This window comes from Rhyacophila brunnea, unplaced genomic scaffold (genome assembly GCF_057557595.1).
Source record: "Rhyacophila brunnea isolate RB1 unplaced genomic scaffold, BYU_Rbru_1.0 scaffold_2, whole genome shotgun sequence".
Lineage (NCBI taxonomy): Eukaryota > Metazoa > Arthropoda > Insecta > Trichoptera > Rhyacophilidae > Rhyacophila > Rhyacophila brunnea.
Window position 1 is genome coordinate 46,640,431 of NW_028232859.1, and position 27,367 is coordinate 46,667,797.

Sequence of the window (27,367 nt, forward strand, 5' to 3'; positions counted from 1 at the left end):
TATATTTTTTTTTGATTTGTATCTAAATTGGGAACCATTTTACTTCACAGAGGTATTCTTGATATTATGCATGTATGCGGGGAATATTATTTGTATGATTGACGGTAACGGGGCGACAAAGCATCACGTTAAGTCAAAAGCAACGCAGTTTATACCCACTGGCCACAGAACAGCAGAGATTAACACGCTTGTCTACCGATTACTGATAACTGATTAGATTAGAGGCATACCACCCAGAGCATGGACCTTTTACTTCTAGTGTACACAATAATAGGTATCTATATTGTTTTGATTTGCATGGACCAATGGTTGAGCAAATAGTGAACAACCGTGTAGTGTAGACCAGTGGTTCTCACGTAAAATTTAACTGTGGCCGCACAATTATTGACATTGACAGTTCTATGGAAACGTCTGGTGGCCGCACCAAATTTCAATTTTGTTGGGATTGAAAAAATTAAAGCTAAATTAATTGATTTACTAAAAAAATGCATCAATTTATTTATAGACAAGTCTATTTAATAAAAGACATTTGAACATTTTAGTACATATTATCAATTTATTTTAGAATAATGCAAATGGAAATTCCTCAATACTCCTTTTTTCAATGCAAGCCGCATGACTGGTTCTAAATTTACATCACTGTCAACTGGCGTCGATATTTGTAAGTCATGTGTATTCAACCAATTTCATAATTTTATAAATAAATTTTTGAAATATTATTCTGTAAAGCGCTGGTGGCCGCACATGAGAACAACTGGTGTCGACTGTAGAGTATGTAGCAGTGGCGAAGGGTGGAGGTAGGCTGTTAAGATTCGCTATAAATAGTGCACACTAAACTTTTTTAGTCATATGTATTTGTTTTTATTGAACTAAGACTACAATTTACAGATGGTGTTAGTTAGTTTTTAAAAATCAATTAAACCATGCATAAACGAAACCATAATAGTTTTGGTCTAATTTGGGCAATACGACAAAATTGAGTATACTTTTTCATTCATAGTTATTTGTTTTCGTTGGATTAAAAATACATATTACACATATTGCTGGTTAATTTTTTAAATTCATTGAGCCCTGACTAAACCAAACTATAATAAATAAAAAATATTATTCTATTTATAAAATATTCAAAGTTATGTATGATTTAATTGCATAATTTTAGATATTTTATAGATAGACATGTATTTTTTGACTATTATCTATTATGGCTTGGTTTCTCAGGGCTTAATTGAATTTTAAAAACTAACCAACACTATCTGTAAATTGTAGTATTATTTTAATAAAAACAAATATGTATGTCTGAAAAAGTTAATTGTGCACTGTTTATGGCGGATCTTAACAGCCTACCTCCACCCTTCGCCACTGGTATGTAGATTACCCATACGTTTTATAACTTTGCACCTTTTACTACACTGTACGCGGTACGCCTCTTTCCCTGAGTACCTCGCATAAAATTAGATTAATAGTAGTACGAAATTAGATTAATAGTAGTAATACGAAAATAAAAGATAATAAATGTATAAAAAAATATTTTTAGAATATATTACATCATTTTCATCCTAGAGCCGGAGTGCAAAGTTATGAAACATATACTCTACCTGTTTAGTACATCTATGTACTCTACCCTTCGTAAAAATCTGACAATATACCTCTACATCAGAGGTCGGAGGTCGGAGAACTGAGAATTTTGGGAGTAATGAGACCCTAAAAAGATAAATTAAAATCAAAGAAACGACAAAAATGCTGCCTAAATCATTATTAACAAGGATTTTATACCATTATGAACTTAAAATAACTCATGATGTTACTAAGTCGTGTTATCAAAAATACTATTCGAAATATGACGTGGAGATGTTTTGAATGAAATATTTTAGATCTTCAATCAGTTTAATTAATCTATATGTATGCTATTATTACGTAATATAGCGCCTGTATACGTGCATGGATTTATTGTCAGCAATAGTGCGTATTTTAAACTATCGTGACAATAACTGTTTACACGTAAAAGTGCTAACTGTTTCTCCAATATCATTCTTTAAGAGTGAGCGGGACGCGATGTTGTCATTTTATGGTACTATTTCGTACTTATTTGACAGGTAGGTAGTTGAAATCGGTCAACCTGAAAATTCGTTCGAAATAATCCTACTGTCGCATGAAAATTCAGAAGCTTCCAAACATTTATGATTCATGCATGCAAGCTTGCAACTGCAGGATAATACATGTTTACCCATACATTTTCTTGTTATGGCCGCGCTAATGCTTACTGTCAACAGTAAATTCATGCACGTGTAAACGAGGTATTATGTATGAAATGGATTCTTAACCCAGATAGATATTGTGGAGCTGAAGATTAAAGGGACTCACTTGAGTTCAAGTTGAGTAAATTACCTTTAAAATTATTGTCTTCTAGGCATTTTTTCCCCTGAAAGCAGTTGTGATTGTTGTGAATTATAATATACTATAGCTAAAACTTTGTACCTGCATAAAACATGTGAAGGTGTTAGCGTGTTACGCGGTGAAGTGACAATGTGTTTAATCCTTTAATCACCCACATCTCATTCCTTAGTTTAAAATTAGTTTTTTTGGATTTTGGATAGTAACCAAATAAGTTCCCCGACCCTGGCCCTACATATTGTGAAATTAGTCTAATCTATAATATTATGCGGTGTCTTAAATTAACAAGCAAGCGAACTTACGATGCCACGGAAGTGAGGTATGAGAGTAGTCGTTCATATTCCCGCGGAGTCAGCGTGTGGAAGTTGGAGTGGTCGGGGAAGGTGATGAGCGGGCGGCCACTCTTGGAGCGCCCGCCCGTCAGCAGGGCGTACTGCGGGAGCAGGAGCTCCGCCACCGCCCTGCCCTCGCCCGTAGCGCCCCCCACACCGCCAGCCGTGCACCCTTCCACGCTGGACGTGTCGCCGTCCGTGTCTGGAAAAAACCGAAAAATACACGATAAGCGATCGAAGTTCTTAATAAGTACAGTGTGAAATAATAAAATCCTTCCAAATATCAAGAAACACGAAATTTCGACTATTCATTGTTCAGATCAGTAGGTAACTACTTCGGTGCGGAGACGATGTTAGTCTTTGTTGAGCCTGACAATTGCGACCCCTGCGATGGTCGGCCATGGTATGGACGGTGAAATTCCAACGATTTTTTTCCCCATACAATATGCTGTTATACGCACGTGCAATTGGCCGTATCAGAGTGAGTTCACAGTGAGCTGATGTATTAGATGGCCGTATAGTATTGAGATCAAATCCATCTCCAAATAAAATATGTAATAAAAATCAGCGGAATAAAAAGGAAAGACATAATAAAATAAAAAAGGTAATTAAATTATAAATACAATCAAATTATCGTATACCTGTATTTATAGAAAATTCTAAATGATTCAAAAGAAGGTTAGCAAGTAGGTGCTTGTAAGTATCACGTCGTACCTATCACATATCTAATAATGATGACATCATGATCAAATATTTGATACCAAATATTATGAAATTAATATTCTTATTGAATTTAATAAAATTAGAACATTACTGCATGCACTACTCCAAAAACAACGCGTATTTTTTTAAATCTCTTTCCGGTGCAACAGCTCACGGTGGACTGTGATACGGCGAAATTTAATACGTACAATTTATTTATGTAACCGAAAAGTAATAATTAAATAGCAATGCTGAGTAGCACAATATCTGCTTATGAGAAATTATGGGCCGAAAAGCTCGACGTATAACCAGAAAAATCGCGATTGTATGTTTGCAAAGAGAAAATTATTGACCGCCTGTTTTTCTGGTGTAGATGTTTGGTTTGAAACTACGCTGTACTTAGGTATTTAAATATATTTTAATTTATCAATATCAACAGAAATATACTAATTCCACACTACTAATAATTTAAAAAAATACAACATTCTTCATTGCAAATGTACACATATCCTTAATTCTTAATTCCCTACAACATAAACATCATCGTCACTGTTAGACACAGTGAGTGAGTAGACCTGAACGTTAAGTTAAAGTTAACTGAACAGCTACCAAATATTTTTTGTAACAGCAAATATTGGTTAAGTAATAATACCTACGTTTTAAATTGATGCAGTTGATAAAATTATTTCCAAGACAATATGTTAGATTTTAGGTTTTCTTTGTATACGCGTTTATGTATCCTTATGTTTTATAAAATTTAAAACATAATTTTTATTAAGTATAAGTAAATTATTTTTATTTATTACATTTATTAAATTATTAGCAAGTGCAAGTACGTTATAACAACAATATCCATATTCCTGACAGATCCTGACACCGGCCATGTCCGACAATAAAAAGATCATAATATGGGCCTCCACAAAGTGGAGGTTTGTGTTAACAGGATTTTTACGAAAAATGGATGTCAGTCACTTGCTCAACTTATTAGGTCCATACTCTGACTCATACACAAACTGAAAAACCATATGTGTACTTGCCAGACACAGGATTCGAACCTGGGACCCTCGACATTATAGGCCGACGCTTAAACCGCGCGGACATCGTGGGGTAGAGGGTATGTACATCGGTTAATAATCAAGGTAATTTGATTTAAAATACAAAAGCCGACTGCTGAATAATAATTAAATTTAGAAAGCGCTTCAGTGAGAATTGTAAAAAACACTGGTTAAATTCGTCGCAATTATATAGGACACACGTAGCTTAGCGATTAGAGCACATGGGAGCGAATCCCAGGGGCGCCGGTACGAATCCAGAATCTAGTGGTAATATATTTCTCACAGGTGTTTTCAAATTATGTAAAAAACAATAATAATGATAATTGGGTATAGGTAAACACTGAAGGTATTGATACATAATATACTTAGTGCAGCTATAATAATATTTAAAATATATATAAAATTTAATTCTATTATGTATCTTAAAACGGTTTTTCAAATATAAATAGATAAGTATAAACACAGTTTCTAATATCTCTACTCTTTCAGCACAATGTAAGTAAACAAAATAAAACAAAGAACCTCTTTACCCCTTGTTTTTGAAATTTTATGATTACTGTATAATAAAATTATAATTATACAAACTCGAGCTTATACAAAAATCGTAATAAGTATTTACTAATAGTAATAACTTAATAAGAAAGGTGACCCGAAGCTACTCTCTCCCGTGGAGAGATTCGTCATATTGTAATGTATCCCTCTGCACGGAAATGCGTTTATCTCTATAATCTAAGCTAAGATATATATATACATTTTTTATACTTAAAAGGTAACTACGCAACTAAGCACTGTTTGATTCGGCGGATACAAGAGTGATTTATATTTAAAAAAAAATACAATAGCGAAAAAATCAATCCTTGTAAAAAAAAATACAACAAACTACTTACAACGCAAAGTAACTATATCGTTGCCCATTGTTATTATTACTGTCTCATCTATTGTTTTAAACAAACTACCGATTAGGCATTTATTATTGTTTCATATAAATGTTTTACAAAAATCACAATCTCATATTGATAAGGTAAAAAATCTATTTTAATCTCACTGGGTTTTTTTCATTGCAACACTAATTTGAAATTATGTAAGTATTGTTTATAAAAGTAAAGAAAGAATGTTTCACAACCGATAGGTATTTAGTAATATTTTTTTGCACAGTAGGTGTGTACTTATTTCGACACATGTGTTAAGCTACTGATTGTAATGGTTTTATCATTCATTATTAAAATTATTACCTATCAGTAAATTATCTTATCGCTATCTATCACAAAAACTTTGCGTTAGATATTACAAATATGTAGCTAATCTAGATTTAATAATTCAGGTGTAATAAATCTACTTTGTAACATAAAACGATAAATTAAAATGCAGCCAATTTGTGTTACGTCTTTGAGTCACGTTTTTCTGTCTTGTTTAACAAGCCTATTCGTATATTTCCCGTAAACCCGAGACTAGAAATTCGGGTACAAGTCTGTTCAATGAAAGCCAGGCGGGGACAGTGGGAATTTTTATAACCGATTTCGGCAAAATTCATGAATTCAAGAATGATAACCTAACTTAACCTAACAAATACTCCATTATATCGGCTATTTTCAAAAATTGTTTACCGCTTGCTTCCACTAAACAGTCAAGAACCGAAATTCGATATAATACACTGAGAATATGGAGGTTTTCTGGTACTCTAAAGGTATTATCTTCTGATATTCATACATCTAAACTAACCTAACAAATAATCCAGTAAATCGGCTAATTTCAAAATTTGTTTGCCGCTGGCTTCCACTAAACAGACAAGAACCAACATTCGGTATCATACAGTGACAATTTGGAGGTGTTCTGGTACTATAAACTTGTAATCTTCTGATCATCATACAATGTTCTTTTCGTTGATGGTTTCTAGATATAACTGTAAAAGATGGGTGTCGTCGATCTGCGTTTCAATATACCTAATGGAACTTGTATTGCGTTTTACGCGTGTAGCGAAAGTAGGATAGTCTCGTAGTAGATATTATGTTGTAATATCAGATATCAAAGCATGTATTACAAGGTATAATAGTGAAGATAGAAAACTGTATAACATGAAAGAAAAATGAACACGCGCGTTAACATAATTTTACTCCCTACTTTAATTATAGTTTGTCAAATTATGGCTACGGCCGTATGTTGTAGCTTAACCACTGGGGAATGCTAAAAGAAATGGCGTATTTCAAAAAAACACTACCTTATTCTTAGGTCAATAATTATTATAAAGCAATCATTATTCATAAGATGTTTATCACATTTGAATGGTCAAAGACATAGCTTATAATAAATATCTTTAGATGTGTTAATACATAACACTTCAAATGTGTTAATCTTGCCGATTTTTTGAATAATAAAATGCCTAATTCTTGTCAAATTTGGGATCACAGAGATTATCAATATAATTGTTTATCGTGAATATTTTACAAAAAATATCTCGTAATAAATTATACTAATGGTTTTATAAATGCGTTTAAAAATTAATAAATGTAAAAAATCTTAACACCACTGCACAGTTATGTACCGAAATATGACTATATTCTAAAACATTAGAGCGAGAGGTTTAAAAAAATACTATTTTATGTAACAAAAATACTTTATGCAGTCATCAAATGTTTAAAATAACTATAAAGGATAATAAGGCTTCAAAATTATATAAATAGATTATCTACAACGTTTAAGGAGTGTCCAGTATCATGGTTTGAAAATACAATAAAAACTCAATTTTGACCTTCGACGAGCATGTCCCCCCTTAAATATTTGTGTTCTAACGGTGTCTTGAGTTATTTTAAAGAACTTCGGTTATAGAAATTAAATTAAGTAGTTAGCTTTTTAAATAGCGATTCCAGAACGTATCTAGTATCTATCATTGAATTGGTGACTACAGATAACGGAGGTCTGCTGTTGGCGTCAACATATCTATTGTAATTTGCAATGTTACGCGATTGTCCATCTAAATTCGTAAAAACGAATCGTATAATTTTTAAACTTGTGACATTAATTATTACGTTTTTATACAATCAAATTAATCTCAGAGCATCAATGTGAAGCTTAATCTGAACTGCAAAATGAATGAATATTTTTATCAATAGCTCTGGAATATTATTATAATATAATGGTTACGTAATATCAGTATATAAAAGCAACATAATAATTATGCAGAAACGAAATTTGTTTTAGGACAATTTAAGTATAATTAACTATTTTTTTAAAACAACGAATAATTCACAAGCTTTAAGAATGTAACATTCTAATTATTGAACATACATAATTTTGAAAACACTTCTGAGAAAATATATTATAACAAATAGAAAAAATCTTTTTGAAAAGTAAGACCGCGCCCAGGCATAGTCCACTATGCTAAAGGGAATGGGACAACTGGACGCCAGGACAATTGGACGCCGCACTGTCATAGACACGTACAGAACGTAGACGAGGAATTTTAATCAGTTTCTATCTACTACTTAGTACTTTTAATTCATTTTACTCTTTACATAATGTTTTTTTTATTGCGGATTGAGACTTACCATGCCTAAGGCTTTATATAAAATAAAAAACTCTTTTTTCGTTGGAACTTAGAGATATGCATGATTAAATCATTATTTAAGTCTGCATATTTAAATTCTCACCAACTATTAAATCATAATGTAATCACCAATCACTAATCATTTAAATATAAATAATAATATTTAATATATTTTTTTAAAGTACCTAACTAACGTCTATTTATTTTCTAATTGCGTGGCGTCCAGTTTTCCCGGCGCCAAATCGTTCTAGACCCATGATAAAGGAGCCATAGTTAATTGCGACAAATTTTAACTATTGGCTTTTAATATTCACTGAAGCGTTTTCTTGTGTCTTACTTTTTTCAAAAAGATTTTTTCTATTGGTTATAATATATTTTCTCAGAAGTGTTTTCAAAATGATGTACGTTCAATTTAAGTTTGTATGAAGATAGAGATAATTCATGTTCATAATATTTTGATTTAATGCGGTCTTAAAAAAATATTTAAAATTACGTACAAAAAAGTTTAGTTAGTTTAAATAAACGCCTAGTAGGTATGAAGTTTTAGCCACTGGTGTAGTCGTACATACTTACACAATATTGTTGCGAATTGTAGCAATTTGGCACATTGATTTGCCAAATCAAAGTCGTTTATAAAAGTCAAATGATAGCACGTTTGGTCGTTAACGGAAGAAATCAGAGCGTAGAAAATATTTAAAAATAAGGCGGAAAGAAATTAATGACTAAATGAAACACTAGAGAGCCGATAATAATAAGATGTTCATATACGGAGAAATATCACATAATTAGTGTTATTAGATCTCATCCGGATGACTGCTATAATATATGTTTTACTTATTGCTTTCAATTAATTTAATAAACTCTAGTTTATTTCCGACCTCTAAAATATCGTGACATCATTAAAAAATAGGTACCTAAATTCAATACGAACATTGGAATTTATTACGTTTATTGTGGGAAGATACTTTCACGAATATATTATTTATTATTATACAAAAATAAAACTAATTCTGCAGGTTATTTTATTTTGTCATACAAATAAATACTTAAGTACAAGATAAAAAGAACTTTTTATATACCTACAACGTTTTTAAATTTTCTGTTGAATCATATAAACTTGACTTGACTAGTTTAACGATCAAAAAAATTTGTACTTGATAGAAATAATACTGAAATGTCATATTGATTTCCACAGTAACGCACGTATATATTATTATTAATAATTTAGTTGCTAGGACCCACTTAGCAATCAATAATAGTTTTAATTTTTACGGATTTCTTCCGAAATAACTTTTCATACAAAACATAATTAACTGAAAATGAAATCAATTTTATTTAAAGATGGCTAAAAGTATTAAAAAAATGCATTGGCATCGTGTTCTGATATATTCTAAAAGTTTCAAATGTCTAGTCGGGAAGTTAGTTAAACATCGATTGCAAGATTTGTACCGGACAAACAACCACCGGACAAATAAGAATACGAGCTAAGAAAACCGTTGTAAGTAATAATAAAATATGCCGTCAATGTACCTGCTCTGCTTACTGCTTTATTGCACTGTGCGAAAACATCTTCTTGGCTACGCTTCTAGGCGCTGTTGTGGGAAATGGGAGGAGCTTGTTAGTTTATAATGGAAGTGCGGTTAAAAATGGGCGGAGCGTGTTGGTTCACAGTTTTAACACGTAGCCAAGAAGATGTTTTCACACTATACGTAAATTTATTTGAATACCTACCTGTTGTGCACTGTATTTAAAAATACTCTTTGTACCCTGCCCCATCACTATTATAATGTCTTAAATATGATAAACACATTTTAATTTGAATAACTTATTTTATAGACATATTTTAATGTTTTTTACAGCCTCAAGGGTTTCGTCGCCTATGTCGGCCCTCCCTCAACCTGCAGCGGTGCTACACAAGTGATCTACGCACTGCAGGCCTGGCATGACAGTAGGCGCGAGAGTTGGCGATGGACCGAGGGTGGTATACGCAGCACTTGCAAAGACTCTCTCTATCTATACTAAGCGATTAATGATGTTTTTAAACTACATTAGTAATGGTCAGAACACATTATCATCACGTCACGTGCTGTCACGCAGATATAATGATACAGAGACTACTCGCAAGTCACCTCACCTCACTCATGATGATTATTTGCAAGTGCGTTATTTTCGAGATGACTATTTAATTGGCGCCAGCAATGTAGCATATAATTTATCCATATAGGTACATTTTTGAGTCATAACAGAACAGACAGAAAAAAATAAAACTATAATTAGTAATGTCTTCATATGTATTATGGAAATAAGACAAAATGCTGACGAATTGGTAAATATGTTGAAATGACAAAAAAACACCAACGTTATTTTTTTTACTAAGCATAAAATAGATACTATCTATATAATATCGTCACTGTTCTGGCAGAAGACACTAATTCGAAAAATGACATATTGAGTTAATTATACCAAAATGTTCCTTATTTCAAACTTTGCCGTCTGGAAACCTTCTTAATAAATAAACAGTCTTTATTTTAAAGTCATCCTTTTTACGATTACTTAATAAACTCACATGATAGACAATTTCAAACATTTTAAAAGCTTCAAAGTCAAATTACTCAAAACTAGTATTCTCCAGTTAGTGTGTTCTGCCAGAACAAAGACGATATAATCTATCGAATTCAAAGATCAATAATCAATTGTACCTACTGCAATATATTTATTATCTCCAGAAAAGTTTGGTAATTCGAATTTAGCACGGTACCTAATATAATTAATATAATCTCACGTTTTATTTTAACATGTAAACACTGATAACTACGGTATATTATATAGCAACTTTTTAAATGCTATCGCGAGTATGTGAGTAGGTTCAGCTTATTTATATAGATACAAACAGACAATAATGATTAATGATAAACACAATAAAACTGACTGAAATTCAATCGAGACAATTTCTGATTCGAGCAATATTTTGTCACACAATAAAAAAAATCACTCACTGATGTAAAAAATGGAACTTCTCGATTCCATAGCAAGTACTGCGACTAAATGAAACGAAATGAATAGATTCCGTGGTTAATTCATCGGAAACCGAGCTAATCAAAAACGCAAAATACTGTTTTGCGATAAAGGCTGACATTTTGATACAGTGTCACATGAGGTTTGGCCAGGCGCTGACAAGTCGATTGTTTGTTCATGGTTGCAGATAATAAATGTCAAAAAGTGCAACTTCCTATTGATTCGTCACGTCCAACGTCAGGGGAAACGGTCCGTGAAAAGGATATGTTCCCTAGAATTCCCCAACCGGTGTGTCACATGCCACATGATTTTATTTTATTTCTTTAATATAAGTATTATATTCTGCTTGTAAAAAAGTGATCGATATTTATGTATTCATTAGTGTGACGTGAAATTCTATAATTTAAAAAGTATTGTTTGTTTGTAAAGTTTCGGAAGCTCTGAAGTATTAGTAGGTATATGAAACATTACAATATACTTTGTATTAGATTTAAAATTCAAATAAAGAATTTAGAACAAACTTAAATGTAAAGTGGCGGCCATAAATAAATAGGTATGCAATACTTAATCGAATTATCTGATAAGTAAACAACGAACACTTTACGATGAAAAAAGAGGCGGGTTGATATTTATTTAAAATAAAAGTACGTATACTCGATAGTCAAATAGTATTTTTTTATTATAAAAGTCAAAAACAAAAATATTACTGCCGATAACTAAACTGCATACGTGTATTCTGTGTTTAGAGACATTTTTACCCAGGGTATGCATCTATCGATAGTCAACCGACATACTTAACTGGTGAGTACCGTTCGTGCGAGTACTTGGGATAGCTAATAGGCATAGAAATTCAAAAAGGTCAGCCGTTGAGTATACTCGAGGTATCCAGGAGACTGGAGGAAATAATATACAATCCGGGGGACATTTAGGGCGACTATTTAAATATTTTCATTTTTTTTTTAACATTTATTTTCACAGTTGGTAATAATAACTCGATGACTATACTTGGCGACAGCACGTACCTATGTATTTCGAGAAATGCTATAATTGCGAGGAAAGAAGAATACCCCAAAGGAAAACAACATATTTTGCATTTTTTTTAAAAATAGATATTGTATGTAACATGTTTTGTCACAGGGGATATTCCAATTTTGACATATTGTTAACAAATGAATTTAGTGTTACCGTCTTTCATTCCTAATTAGTTAGATTATACGTGGACATAAATAACATGTAGCAAAAAAATGGAAAGGATACTTACCAGCAAATAGTAAGTCCCACACTACTCTACATTTGCTATCATATGGAGAACTATCAACTGGTGTAATATCACTAAGTAAGTAAGTAAGAATGAATAATTAACCAACGAATATTCGATCTGGATTAGTGTGGATGTTATAAATAAAGTTTGATGTGTTTAATTAAAGACAGAAAATTGTGCCACACACTTTGTTGAGAAACGCAAATAATTTTTTAAATAAAAAAAGGAATGTTAAACGTGCCAGGGGGTCTATTCTATACTTATCGACCGCTAAAGTGATAAATATTATCAAACTTAGGGTAGGTTTGTATCAAAATATTAGCACTTATTGTAACAATTACACGAAGCTGGTTTTTATTGTTGCAATAAGTGCTATATTTTAACAGCACCTATCTTGCTGCTGTTAAAATATCGCACTTATTGCAACAATAAAAACCAGCTTCGTGTAATTGTTACAATAAGTGCTAATATTTTGATACAAACCTACCCTAAGTTTGATACTATTTATTACTTTAGTGTTCGATAAGTATAGAATAGACCCACTGAAGTAATTTTAGTTATCTAGGGATGTCAACATACAACTCATTACTAGTAAAATAGTACTTGCTACTTACCGCTACGTGTCTGTACAAAGATTAACATGCTTAGATAACGATCCTTACATACATATAATCATGTTTCAAATAATATTAGAATAAAGCCCGCGAATTCGTCCTCGTCAAATACGAATAGAAAAAGTAGACAGCCATCATACAAGTCATACAACACAAACAAAGACCCCAAACCAACCGCCCCGCACCACACTTGGTCTAAATCGAGCGTATTTCCAGGCCCGATGATGTGCAACATCAGCAGTTTTTTACCTAGGTATATACAGAATATTATTTTTCCAAATCAATAATAATAAAACATTTTGATATACCTAGTCGCGCATCCGTCTATCTGAACTACACATTATCACCCCACCTCTGTTATCTAACCATTTTACCTGTCACTGATAAATTGTTGCAAGAAGTTGGATGTAAAATATGTACAAATGCACTGACAATCAAACAAGTGTAGTCATGTTTGCGAATAAAAAATATTCTTTCATCAGAAGTAGCGACGCGTGGCCTCGTGGAATGTTGTTTAGATTAAATACGCATTTTTTACAAGGAAGGTGTATGTCCACAGAACAGATAATACATATAATTCTGATAGGCTATATACCAATACAGTAAAGTGTTTGACGCAGGGTTTTGAATGTGTGAGTGTCCTACGAAAATGAACCACGCATTATAGACGTGCAATAGTGTGTGTGTTACACCAATACTAAATGAGCGTCAATGGATATACCGAGAGCAGATGTCAGTATTCGACGTATGACGTATTCTTGCACGTGATTAAATGTATCCTGTATTTTTCCTTAGTCGAGATCGGTTGCCTGCTTCTCCTTACCCGTTAGGTATTTCAGTTCACATTATTTCTGAGTTCCCTGTGTATGTCGGTTTGTACTAGGACTAGGTTTGTAACAGAGATATCTATGCCCAGAGTTGTAACTAATTATAAAACTATTTATAAAGGAAATCGGCCGACTGATAAAAATATAAACCACGCGTCTGAAACAAACAAATCAATAAGCAGTTACTATCCACTAACTTACCAACATTTATTGATTTTACGTAAAATTTATTTAGTGGATACTACGACGTTATAACTATACAGTATTGCGTGTAATTTTGATTAATCCGTAATTACGTATTCACTCAATTGTGTCGACTGTGCCGACATAGGGAATAGTATTTTTTTCAATATCGGGATTCCGGGATTAAACAACGAATACAAGTGAAATTTTACCATAAAACTGACGTGTCTAGTATAGACACAGCAAGAGTTTACAGCAACAAAATTCGCAGTGAATAACACTCTCTTGAATGATGATTTCGTTTATGCGAGGTTTTACAATAATTATGCACATTATTGTACATTTTATACAAACATGATTTAGTCGCATTTAATTAAATTTTTATAACATTCGCAATTTCTGCCTTAATTTGATGTCTCTTAGCAACTCATGCTTTGCCTACTACTATGAGATGTAACTAATTTTAACATTGTTGATTGACAGTTGAGTGATTGTTCTGTAAAGTCGAAATCGGTATTACTTATATACAAAAAAACGGTAATTTATGAAGAATACATACGCATATTATTATTATTATTTATACTTTGGTAAAATTCAATAATTACATGACTGCTTTGGAGGCCCCCTTATAAATTTTGTTCGAAAAACGAATCGGTTCGCCGCTGGTAATCCTGAGAAATTTAGATTAATTTTGAAATTATAATATCTCTTATAATTATTGATAAACTTACTACTTTTTAAAAATTATATCTCTATAGTTGACAAAGCTGGTTTTTTTTTGTTAAAAATTATATTTCTATCACTTTTTTGATTTCATTTATTTGACGATTTATAAACTAGACTTATTTAGTTGACAAAAACATGTATTAGAATATATCAGAACACGATGCCAATGCATTCTTTTAATACTTTTAGCCATCTTTCAGTAGAATTGAATTCATTTCCAGTTAATTCTGTTTTGTATGAAAAGTTATTTCGGAAGAAATCCGTAATCCAATCCACTATTATTGGTTGCTAAGGGGGTGGTCCTAGCAACTAAATTATTGATATATACGTGCGTTACTATGGAAATGAAAATGACATTTCAGTATTCTATATTTGTTTGTTTTTTATTTACTTCATATCAAGTAAGTTTGAGCATAATGAGCATAATAATTGAACAGAAAATTTAAAAACTTTGTATATAAAAGTTCTTTTTATCTTGTAATTATTTATAATATAATAAAAACATACAACTAATCCCAAAATCTGACGGGATTGCAAACCCTGCCGCGAAGAACATTATTAGAACACAAGGCAAAGATTAGTATTTTCTTTAACGAAACATGTTTATGCATAAAAAAACAATTTGTAACTTTCCGGCACAATTTTCTTTCAAACTAGGTTTTCATATCATTTAAAATGAGTAGATAATTTACCCGCGAAAAAGCAATTAGGCAGAGAAATGAATTAATGCAAAATATCACAATATGGTTCTAATAGCTAACGAGTTTGATTTTTTTGTTTATTTTGTAAATTATTTACTAAAAAAAACATTTTTTTAATACCTATTCATCTGATTACAGAAAAATGGTATGGGAGGGGTCCATTTCGAAAAAAATAGATAGACAATTATTTTTTTAAATATTTATCTATTATGGATTGGTTTCACAGGGTTTAATTGAATTTTAAAAACTCACCAACATCATCTTTATATTATAGTTTTAGTTAAATAATAACAAATACGTACGACTGATAAAGTATAGTCTGCACTATTTATGTCGTATCTTAACAGCCTACCTCCACCCTTCGCCACTGTTCACAGAGAGTAGTGGGGCCAACCCGTTATGAAGGCTGTGTTCGATAGTCAGATCATCCAGGTAACGATAGTCATGAGAATCCGGCGAAGAGGAAGATTAATATTCAATTCATATTAATAATCTGTGTTTTTACTTTCCTGTTTGAAACCCCTCTTGTGTGCGCGTCTATCTCAGTAAATGTTTAAACTTCTTATTCATTATTATACTTTTAAAATCTTGACAGTGTATTTTATCATATAAATAATCATACTGTAAATAACAATGTATTCGAAATTCAAATTCGGTCATTGTGTCGGTTGTAAAAAAAAAACTATCCACGTTGAAATATTTATAAATATTCAATTGACGAACATAGAGAATTGTACAATTTAACCGTTTATTTTTTGGCTGCAATGATTTGCGGTATCCAATTGAATGTAGGTAAGTACGCCGTGCAGTTTTCTATAAAATATAATATCTTATTTCCTGCACAGAATGTGAAGACATAAAACACCGTAATAGTGTGACTAAATCGAGTAATATTACCATTATTGAAGAGACACATATTAACACATTGACACACATAGCAAGATCACCTTTTGAGAGGTCAATCAACAGTCAGGGTTATTTTTACAGCCTTTTTAACTTATTCATTACGCACAAAGTAACAGCTTTACACGCACGGGTAAATAAACTAATCTTTTTTGTTACACTAAAGTTGACAGCATCGTGACGAAAAGAATAAAAAATCCATCATTAATCATTAGGCACTAAAGACTCAGCTCAATATAACCCAGAATTAAAATCTATCAATTAAGACAGTGCTTGCGTAGCGTCTTATACCCCGTTTACACGTGCATGGATTTACTGTTGGCAGGCAGTACCTATTATCGCCATCACAAGAAAATGTATGGGTAAACATGTATTATCCTGCAGTTGCAAGATTGCATGCATGAATCAAGAAAGTTTGCAAACTTCTGAATTTTCATGCCACAGTAGGGATTTTTTAGATCTTAGCCTGCGCAGTAGAACGATAGTGGCGAAACTGCCGGCAAAAAAACGAACTATACTCATTTTGAGGTCAACCGATTTTCACTACCTGTCAAATAGTATCATAAAATGATAACATCGCGCTCGCTTACTCTTGAAGAATGATATTAGAGAGACAGTCAGAACTTTTACGTGTAAACAGTTATCGTCACGATAGTTTAAAATACTCACTATTGCTGCCAGTAAATACATGCACATGTACAGGCGCTATTTGAATTTGATTTTGTGGCTTGAACCCATAATGATGAAATGCACAATCATACCGTTTAGGTCAAGCGTGTTTACCTTTACAGCGCCGCAGGTTAAATTTTTTATTTAAATGAAATTCTACTATCATTAGTTGTTAATTTATTCGTCAACCTTTAGAATGTGCAGCCCCCAAGCAACGCCTGATCTGCATATCCCCATGGTAAGTCACAGCGGTTGCTGCTCTCATTTGTTAGACGAGATCCAAACAGTGTATTGGTATTTAATTTAATGGGCCCAAAGTGCTTTTTTTGCATCGCCAAAAATTACACAACAAAAACGCGATTATCCAAAGTATATGGATGTCGAAATAAACCGGCTAATTGAAAGCAGATAATTTTAAAAGGATTTTTTGAATATGTAAATAATTTTATTCTAGAAAAAAAGTTGGACCTATTAGTGGGTGAGGTGAGAGGTGAGACATCTTTTCTGAGTGCTCTTATTGTATGAGATATGGTTACATGTCAATTGTACGTAAAACATTTCACCGTGACACAGTTCGCCGCAAGCTTTCTATCGTAAAGAGATGACCGTATAATATACGGTTTCCAATTTTATTAGAATCAATATGAACATTAATTATTAAATTTTCATAGCTGATTTTGGCAATATTCATGAATATATCAGCTATTTTCAAAAATTGTTTGCTGCTGGCTTCCTGTAAAGTGTAAACCGACAATAATCATGTTTTATTTAGACATGAATGTTATGTCAGTACTATACGACCCATATAAATTGGACGGTCTTTAATATACGACCATATAATATTTCCGATATAACATTTCACGGTGAAGTGTGATACGACGACCTGCATACGTCAGTTTCCGGATATGATGAGATATCCGCTCGTCAACGCTTCATGCGTATTATTAGTAAAAACTACGCTACGAGGGTGGGTCAATAATTCCTTAGAAAAAAGCATTAAAACAGTTTTTATTTTTGTATTTTTTTTTTATTTCTCAACATAATCTCCTTGGAGCTCAATACACTTGGTTAGACGTTTCTCAATTTTTTTTAAACCGTCAGAAAAATAAGTTTTCGGAAGGTCCTCAAAATAAGCATTTGTCCGATCGATGACTTCTTCATTTGAAAAAAAACGTTGTCCACTTAGCCATTTTTTTAAGTTTGGGAAAAGGAAAAAGTCACTGGGGGCTAAATCTGGCGAATACGGTGGGTGGTCGACCAATCGAACTTCAATTCTTCAATTTTAGCCATTGATCGTAAACATGTGTGAACACGGGCATTGTCCTGATGAAAGAGGATTTTTTTCCTGTTTAAATGAGGCCGTTTTTCTTCAATTTTGTTTTTTAGCTGGTCCAATAAAGATGCATAATAATCCCATGTTATTGTTTTTCCTTTTTCCAAATAGTCAACGAAAATAATTCCACGTGCATCCCAAAATACAGTAGCCATAACCTTACCAGCTGATTTTACGGTTTTCGCGTTCTTTGGACATGGTTCGCCTTTCGCAATCCACTGCTTTGACTGTTCTTTCGTCTCGGGAGTATAGTGGTGTATCCATGTTTCATCTACAGTCACAAAGCGACGAAAAAATTTATCCGGATTGCGTTGCATGAGCGACAACAGGGCTTTAGAGGCCACCACCCTATTGCGTTTATTGTCGACTGTGAGCAAATGCGGCACCCATCTTGCAGAAATTTTTTTCATGCCCAATTTGTCATGTAAAATAGAAATGACGCTACCTTTTGAGATCCCTGTAACCTCAATTATCTCACTCAACTTTAATCTTCGGTCACTTAACACCATATCGTGGATTTTATTGATCATTTCTGGTGTAGTCACCTCTACAGGACGTCCTGAGCGTGGTTCATCCTTTGTTGATGTACGACCACGTTTAAATTCATTTAACCAGTTATAAATAGTTGCAAGTGAAGGAGCAGATATGCCGTGAACTAAATCCAACTCTATTTTTTATTTCCTTTGCTGTTAACCCTTTTATATTAAAATGTTTAATAACAGCTCTAAACTCAATTTTCTCCATTTTCCATTTTTCCATTTTCCACAATTTTTAAATGTACGAGAAACACACAACAACCCGACCAATCTGATTGAAACTTCGCAGCATACTGAATCGGTAGTGCCGCTGCATGAAAACAAACCGCTTACAGTACTAGTCGCGCCACCTGTCGGCTTTTCTAAGGACTTATTGACCCACCCTCGTATCTAAGGTAATTCGTATTTCAACAAAATGAAAGGCGGTTAATTATATAAGTGGAATGCTATTACTAAGTTAATTATAGATGGCGTCCTGTGATAACGAAATTTTATTATTCACAATATAACTATTTTTTTTTATCCAATTAGTACCTGCTGAATATGCATAGAGTTTAGGAATGTTAAAATAAGCCCACGGTGGCCGCGCGGATTAAGCGTTGGAATATGACGCCGTGGGTCCCAGGCTCGAATCCTGGGTCTGGCAAGTACACATATTGTTTTTCAATTTGTGCGTGAGTCAGGGTATGGACCTAATAGGTTGAGCAAGTGGCTGACATCCTTTTCTCGTAAAAAACAAAATCTGTTAATACAAACCTCTACTCTGTGGAGGCCCACATGATCCTATTAGGATCGGACATAGAAAAAAGATTATTTATTTTTAAGCCTCAGAAACATGCATATTAGAAAAAAATCTAAAAGGCTTCATCAATCTTACAGTCTGGATATAAGATATTACATTGTTAGTTTATTAAGTATTATTGTCCTTCTGCAACTAGTTGTTCGAATAGTAAAGTTTCGGTAGTATATGCTGTTCAATTAAGTCGTATGCAAAACAGGTAAAGTTTGACAGCTGTAGTTAATAGTGATCCAAGCCATGCAAGTATAAATAATTCAATGCCAGACTATTACAGCATCTGGAAACAATATTGATTTTGATTTATAATGATCAATGCTGATTGAAATTTCCAGTTCAATCTGTACATAAAGTTTTACACAATTTAAAATGTGTACTGTTACGAGCGAGTATGAATAAAATTGTCCTGTGTTAATTTGAATACACTTTTCGATGTTGTGTTTTTTTTATTTGAATACACTTTTTGATTTTGTGTTGCAAGTGAAATAAAAAGTCTAGGGCCGGTCCTACACTATCAAAGATCTTTGACAAAGATGTTTTATGAAATGTTGTAAGTACTTATAGCATTTACTTTAAGAGCATTATTTTGGGTTTGGGTCGAAATCCCGAAAGCCGGAATCCCGAAGGCCGAAATCCCGAATGCTGAAATCCCGAATGGCCGAAATCCCGAACGGCCGGAATCCCGAAGACCGAAATCCCGAAAAATAAAAAAATACAAACAGCAATAATTGCGCAATCTAAGATAAGTGTTAAGATTGCGCAAATTTTTGCAGGACAGGCAAAAACCCATTTGTTTTATTATTGCTGTGTATTGTTTTATTTTTCGGGATTTCGGCCTTCGGGATTCCGCCCATTCGGGATTTCAGCCATTCGGGATTTCAACCAATAATAGTTTTACTTTTATTTCTTCCGAAATAACTTTTCATACAAAACAGAATTAACTGAAAATGAAATCAATTCTACTTAAAGATGGCTAAAAGTATTAAAAAAATGCACGACGTTCTGATATATTCTAAAAGTTTCAAATGTCTAGCTAGTCGGGAAGTTAGTTAAAAATCGATTGCAAGATTTGTACCGGACAAATAAGAATACGACCCAAAAAAAACGTTGTAAAAATGGACAATGGATACTTTCTTGTACCTTTATTTGTGCAGTCTTTTATTTCTATTTTCGTAATCTAGGTAAAAATTAAAGAAAGCATTTGATATTTTTCGTGTTTTACAATCAATAATTTTGTTGGTAAATTTCTTTCCGTCCTCCATTTTGTAACGAACTGCCACCAATATTCCAATGTTAAATGAATTTTCAGTATTAAAAATCTATTCATATTTAATATTGATTAAGGATACTTGCAATTTTATACGCTTTGAAAGCCACAAGTCTATTTTTAATCGAGTAAAGTCTTCGATTTTTATATATTTTTACCAATCTACTGAATTTGTATCCAGGATAAACGTATAGATTCAATTATTCTTCATAAAAGATATTTTTCAAAGATTTTTGGTAGGCTAATACCGGCTTTAGACAGTGTGTCTACTAAACAAAATATTGGGTGAAACGGCCATGTACTTGAGGAGTTCGGTACCTATCCTGAATTGTGAATCCAAGGATGATGAGATGATTATAATAATACAAGGTTACGTTCAGCATGCAATGTCAACTGTAATGATCGCATCATTTGAATGTAATAACATCAATTTAATTTTAATCACTCACCATCCGACCAAGAAAACATGTTGTGATTGTTGTAAATAAAATGCTGCAATGTTATTTTATTTATTATTGTTGGCATTTTTTTTGGTTGCGAGATAAAGTAATCTGGTTAGTAGAGATGTCACGGATGAATGAATGGGCACTGCGCGAAAATACAAATCATTATCAGCAAACAAACGGTTGGTTGTCAAGTAGGTATTTTAAAAATATTTTCGTGTCGTAATGATAATAACTGTGACGAAAAGAGCGGGAAAATTGCGAAAGCGAATAAAAATTTAAACAAATAGTAGCAATCGATAATTAGTATTATTAAATAATAATTATCGATTGCTATTTTTGCGAATTTCTCACAATCGAAATAAGTGAATGTTTGAAAGTGGTGATGAAAATGCGTAGATTTTTAATGTCAAATTTGTCACCAAAGATCTAACTTACTGTGAGTGCGTATGATTAGTGTAGAGTTTGAAGATTTAATAAAACTATATGAAGTTATAGTATATTATATACTTTTCCGAGAGCCAGTGAATCGAAAGTCCGCAAAATAACACTTTTGGAAAAGCCCATTTTAAGATTTTTGAGCCGTTCGATGTCTATGAGCTTTCAACTTCTTGGTTTTAGGATGTCAGGTTTTTATTATAAAAAGACTCAATATGTTAATTGATTATGAAAAATATGATACTTTTGGTACACAGTCTGTCTGTACTTAATGTTCTGTACAATCGTACGTGAAGGCTTATTTACACGAATACTAATGCTTATTACTAATTCGGCCTATTTATAAGTGACGGTATTAGTGCGAGTAGTGAGTACTGATTATTAAAACGAAGTCTAAACACTTGATAAAATATGGCAATACCCACTGACAACACATAATAACATTTTGTCAATCGGTGTAGGGGTAATGGAGAAATTTTAAATAGTGGAAAATCTAGACATCTTTTGAAATTTTGCAGCGAAAAAATGGCTAGTGACATTTTCAGTACCTATGTGCCTATTGGGTTTGACGTCCACTCTGGAATATTGGTTGATTATTGGGTCACGTAATCAAGCCACGCTGCCTGGATGATTCGTGTGATTTTTCAATTTTCAATAAATATGTATATTTTGATCCCAAGTATCAAAAAGACGCCTTCGTAACATAATACGTGAATCTTCATAGTGAATGGTGATATAAATTAAAAATTGGGTGCCCCTATGTAAGTGGCTGAGGAATTTATCACTTTTACATGACGTAGGTCAGTTTTGCAGTACAGGTACGTACATACATCGTCAGTGTTTTGTAAAAAGGGCGAATTAACCAAAATGCTACTTTACAGGAGGAGGATTTTTAACTTTTGACATTTATTTGTTTTTTACCTGTAGATGATTATAAATATCTAACAAGTTTATAATAAAGCTTAGAAAGAATACTGTCATTATAATAGGTATTATTATATAATATTTTATAAGGCCTAATAGGTATGTCACATTTGCTTTTTATTTCGTAATTTTAATTAATTTAATTTTAGTCGATTATCGTTTTTAAGTACTTTCCTATGGAGATAAAAATTCGCCGTTTTTACACAACAAAGTTAGTGGGGTACATATAAATAGTATTTTCATTAAAATCTCGATTTCGCCAAAATGGTTGATTCGCCCTTTTTACAAAACAACGACGATATAAGTCGTGATATTTCTCTTAGCACAATCGCAATAAAGAATTTTCATCGATGGTAGATTTGAGAATTGTTTTATCTATTATAATACATCGTTATACTAATAAATAGGTCAGTATTGCATTTGATACGCGGGTGTGAACGTACAAAGTCGATTAACATAATATTATATTACCACTACTTATCTGAGAACACGTGATTATGTATAAAATAAAACAGCTGTTATGTAGTAAGTAGGTGGTTACTCGCTTGCTAACATTTTAACTGAAAAATAAACTTAGGTACCTTTCAAAAAACAAGTTATGCAATTCAAGGTCACACTACTATCCAACGTAACCAAACAAATGTACCTAATTTAAGCGTTTATTTGATCTCCAAAAGGTATTTATAATTTAAAATAAGAACGCATCAAATTTAAAATCAGAACGAAAAATTAATAATAGACAACAAAGAAGGAAAACTGAAATTATTGCAATTAGAAAAAAAAACAAACAACAAAAAATTGACAGATCTTACTAATGCATGAAATTCGTTTATTATCCGGATTATTTGAGCACAAGTTATTTTGTATTGCTATCATATTAAAACTTCACATTATTCACTATTCACAAGTCAAGTAATATTATTTGTGTAGTGTAAATACTATGAATAAACACACCATATTCCGTCCTGGCGAAACACTTCATAGCTACGTATGGATCCGACAGGCGCATATCGGCGCCGTGGAAATGCACATATTGTTGTCGCTGGTCGTGGTCGGGCGTCGCGATACCGCGGCGAAAGAATCCCGGCAGGTGACTGACAGCTGAGCGCCTGCCGCAGCCATTGTCGATGGTCGCGCGTCCCGCCATCCGCGGTTCACGAACAGTCGAGGTGAGTTAATTGTTATTTCACCGAGATGCATCGGTGCGTTGCATCACAGGTAGTTAGCGAGATTTTTTGGTGACAGGACCGTGAAGATTTTAAACTGTCACCCACAATAATAATATACTTACTTATTTTTAACCATTGACTTAGGATACCAGGACACTCATATAGAAAATCTCACTCAATATATTTAGAAAATTTGTAACATCACAAAAGGTACTAGAAAAAATACTCGGTAAAATATGAGTAGGTATCATATATTTCCCTATACGGTATTGAAACCTGAACTCATAGATAATCAGATATGAAGATAATCGACACCATGACGGGGGGGGGACTGACAGGACTCTAGCCTGGGAGCCTGTGGTAAGAGGGGGCCCGGCGTGGCAGATCTATCAGTTAAGTGAAATAAACACACCACAAATTTGCTCAATTCTTTTCTGTAGTATGGAAGTATGGATGCTAAACCAAGAGATGTCACGGAGACTTGAAGCTTTCAAGATGTGGCTGTATAGACGCATCCTCAAAATTCCTTGGACTGACCGGGTGACAAATGTTGAAGTTCTCAATCGAATGGGGAAAGTTCTACGTAGTATCAAAACCAGGAAACTACAGTACCTCGGCCACATTATGAGAGGACAAAAGTACAGTATTCCCCAACTTCAAGGAAAGATCAATGGTAAGCGTAACAGAGGACAACGCCGCATTTCGTGGCTTAAGAACCTGCGTGATTGGTACGAGTGCAGCTCCACTGAACTGTTCCGGGTAGCAGACGACAAAGCTAAGGTCGCATTGATGGTGGCCGACCTCCGCTATGGGATGGCACAATAAGAAGAAGTTAAAAAGTCAAAAAGTCAGTAAAAAAAGGCTATTTTACTTAACGAATGTTAACATTGATTACAAATATGTGACTACATGATGCAATTCGATGTTATATGATGATTGATATAATTAAATGATAATACACATGTAGAAAATTATTTTAATTATTTGGAGGGCGCATGTTACTTGACTACCTACCACAAAAGGGGTGATCTGTGTTTCATAATTGAATGTCAATTGCCGACAACTCAATAATTCAAGTGAATTTATATAAAAATACGAAAAATTGTTAGAAATACACAGAACGCCCTTAATTTTACTTTGTGGAACCCTGTGAATACCATTTAAGGAACACTACAGTGTAGAACATCACACTGCCCTTAACCTTAGTAATAGGTATGGGGGCCCGCCAATCATTCTTGATGAATCAAGCGGCCGCTTCAGGGTGTGGGGGCCATGATCGACACATTAAAGATGTTTATTTATCAAAGTACATTTTTAAATCACCTATAAATGCGTTGTACAATACAATATACGGATACCTGACGACACGTTAGCAGAATAGGACAACAGTGCCGTCAAAAGGATGAAAGTGAATTTACAATAAGCATCCTTTTTCTAATTCAAGAAGAGTTCAATTTTCAACCACATTCTTTTATATTTATTTGTTTGCACAAAAACGAAATTTGCAAGGACCCAGCCGTTTTATAAGCAGAATTTACAGAATGATTTTAATTTTCAAGTTGATTCGTCCATTAGTAAGTCAATGGTGTTAACCAAAAAAAAAATAGTAACTTTGTCACCGATAACGTGCCTCACGCGATTTTATATAACATTATCGCGTTAATAGCTCGTTAAACTCGACATAAAATGTTTAGTTTATTTTGTAAAAGATAGTTAATCTACGTTCCACGTAATAACAACTTATAGCCAGAACGTTATTACTATTACAAACGTTGTGATGTAAATATAAAAGGGAAAAAAAACTCTAAAACCTTGTAAAATAATTGACCTTTGATGTGTAAACGTGATATATATGAAAATTCGTTTTTAATACCGGGCTATGAGATTAAAACCCGGGAAAATCGAACACATGTCGGGAAGTACGGCAACCCTATTCACAGATCACTTCACAATGTTTTTTTTTCACTGAGCACCTAGATAATTGGTTAACTATACATCAACACAGAATACAACTACTAACGAATTTATAATAATTTCCTCGCGAAAATTGGAGTGGCAATGCGACGCCACGTCGGCTGACCGAGAGTTATTGAAAGTGAAACAATCGGATTCACTTCATAAATGTGATGTGGGGCTGATAAATTAATTTATAAAAAAAGATGGTAGGATTGGTCGAGTGGGGATAAATAACCCCAGTCCCAAATTTATAAAATAATTCTTGGGTCATTGGTAGACATGCCCTAATGACAGCAGATCGGAATTCCGGTGGGTGGACAAAGGTTGGACCGGCCAAGTTAACAGGGCATGTCCTTAACAGGCTGATAGCGAATTGGAGGATTACATGTATATATATAAAACATTATAATATCTGTACCAATGATGGAAATCTAGTTTTGTATAGATTGGTTGGCAGTTTATTAAAAATAAATTATATACTTCCGAAATTGGCAGGTTTCTGACCACAAAGTGAACCACCATCAGCATCGTAATTGGTAACTCAATTATTACATTAATATTTTGTAAAATATTAAGTCACCCAGGGTTTTCCACTAGTGGGATGGTATATACGAGTGTTTCCCAAAATTTGTTCAATTTTAAAGCATATTATCGTGATAGCGTCACGTCGTTGAGATCTTAAAATCACCGATGTGACAAAAATTAAATTTTAGAGAGACAAAAAAAATGCTGCTTCTACTCGTAAGCACGAAATGAGAGTAGACTTTCAACATTCCTGTCAAATCTCTAAATGACACGTATGGGGGGCTCGTCATCGTCGAGTATTATTGAGGTATTATGGTCTTATTGAAACAAGACATCGGAGGTTCTTTAGTTTATCTATTACATATATTTTCATTTTGGTGATATACATATATAATTATAGGTAATTGAGTGTTTTACTAACTAAACGATGCGGTCCAATATAAACGAATAGACAATAAAAAAACACATTTATACAAAATCATTACGTCGAAGGTTTTAACAGCTTGATGAGGAAACGGTTCTTAAGCATTTCTTATAAGTTGTAAAATAAAGCTTTTATGAAAGCTCAAGATCTTTCAAATTGTAATATTCTCATGGTAGAATATAGACCAGTCTGTATATATGCCGTAAGATTCTCATGGTGTCTGAATTTCCATTGCAAATGTATATAATGGTGTTAATAATAAATTAATGTCAGATTTCTATAACGAATTAATATTTACATAGTTTTAAAATAATATGACACCCAGCGGGATTCAAACCCGACCCCTTTGGGATTCGCACCTATGTACTCTGGCCGCTTAGCTACATGTGTCATATTTAATTGCGACGAAATTAACTTCTTATTTTCTAAATTATATTTCTTACTGAAGCGCTTTTCTAAATTGCGTTAAGTATTGTTTTTGGCGATCAGCTTTGTATTTTAAATCAAAGTATTAATAATTTATTGAACATACATAATTTTGAAAACACTTCTGAGAAAATATATTTTAACCAATAGGAAAAATCTTTTTTCAAAAAAAGTAAGACACCAAACAGGAATCTAAACTGCACCTCTCGG

At 33.1% G+C, this 27,367-nt stretch overlaps 1 protein-coding gene across 8 annotated transcripts in view; it reads right to left on the reverse strand.

The window, feature by feature from the left end:
* Positions 1-27,367, reverse strand: part of LOC147072415 (guanine nucleotide exchange factor DBS-like) — a 195,122-nt gene that overhangs the window by 125,693 nt on the left and 42,062 nt on the right. For 5 of the 8 annotated variants that reach the window (XR_015070703.1, XR_015070704.1, XM_085947611.1 and 2 more), the window contains exon 2: positions 2,694-2,925. Coding sequence is in view for 5 of the 8 variants with exons in the window: in XM_085947611.1 (XP_085803737.1) it covers positions 2,694-2,925 (232 nt within the window). In the remaining 3 variants the exon portion in view is untranslated. Of the gene's footprint in view, positions 1-2,693; positions 2,926-10,724; positions 11,077-23,611; positions 23,748-27,367 lie in introns of those variants that run through there. The other 3 variants (XM_085947613.1, XM_085947615.1, XM_085947616.1) reach the window with 3 other exon arrangements.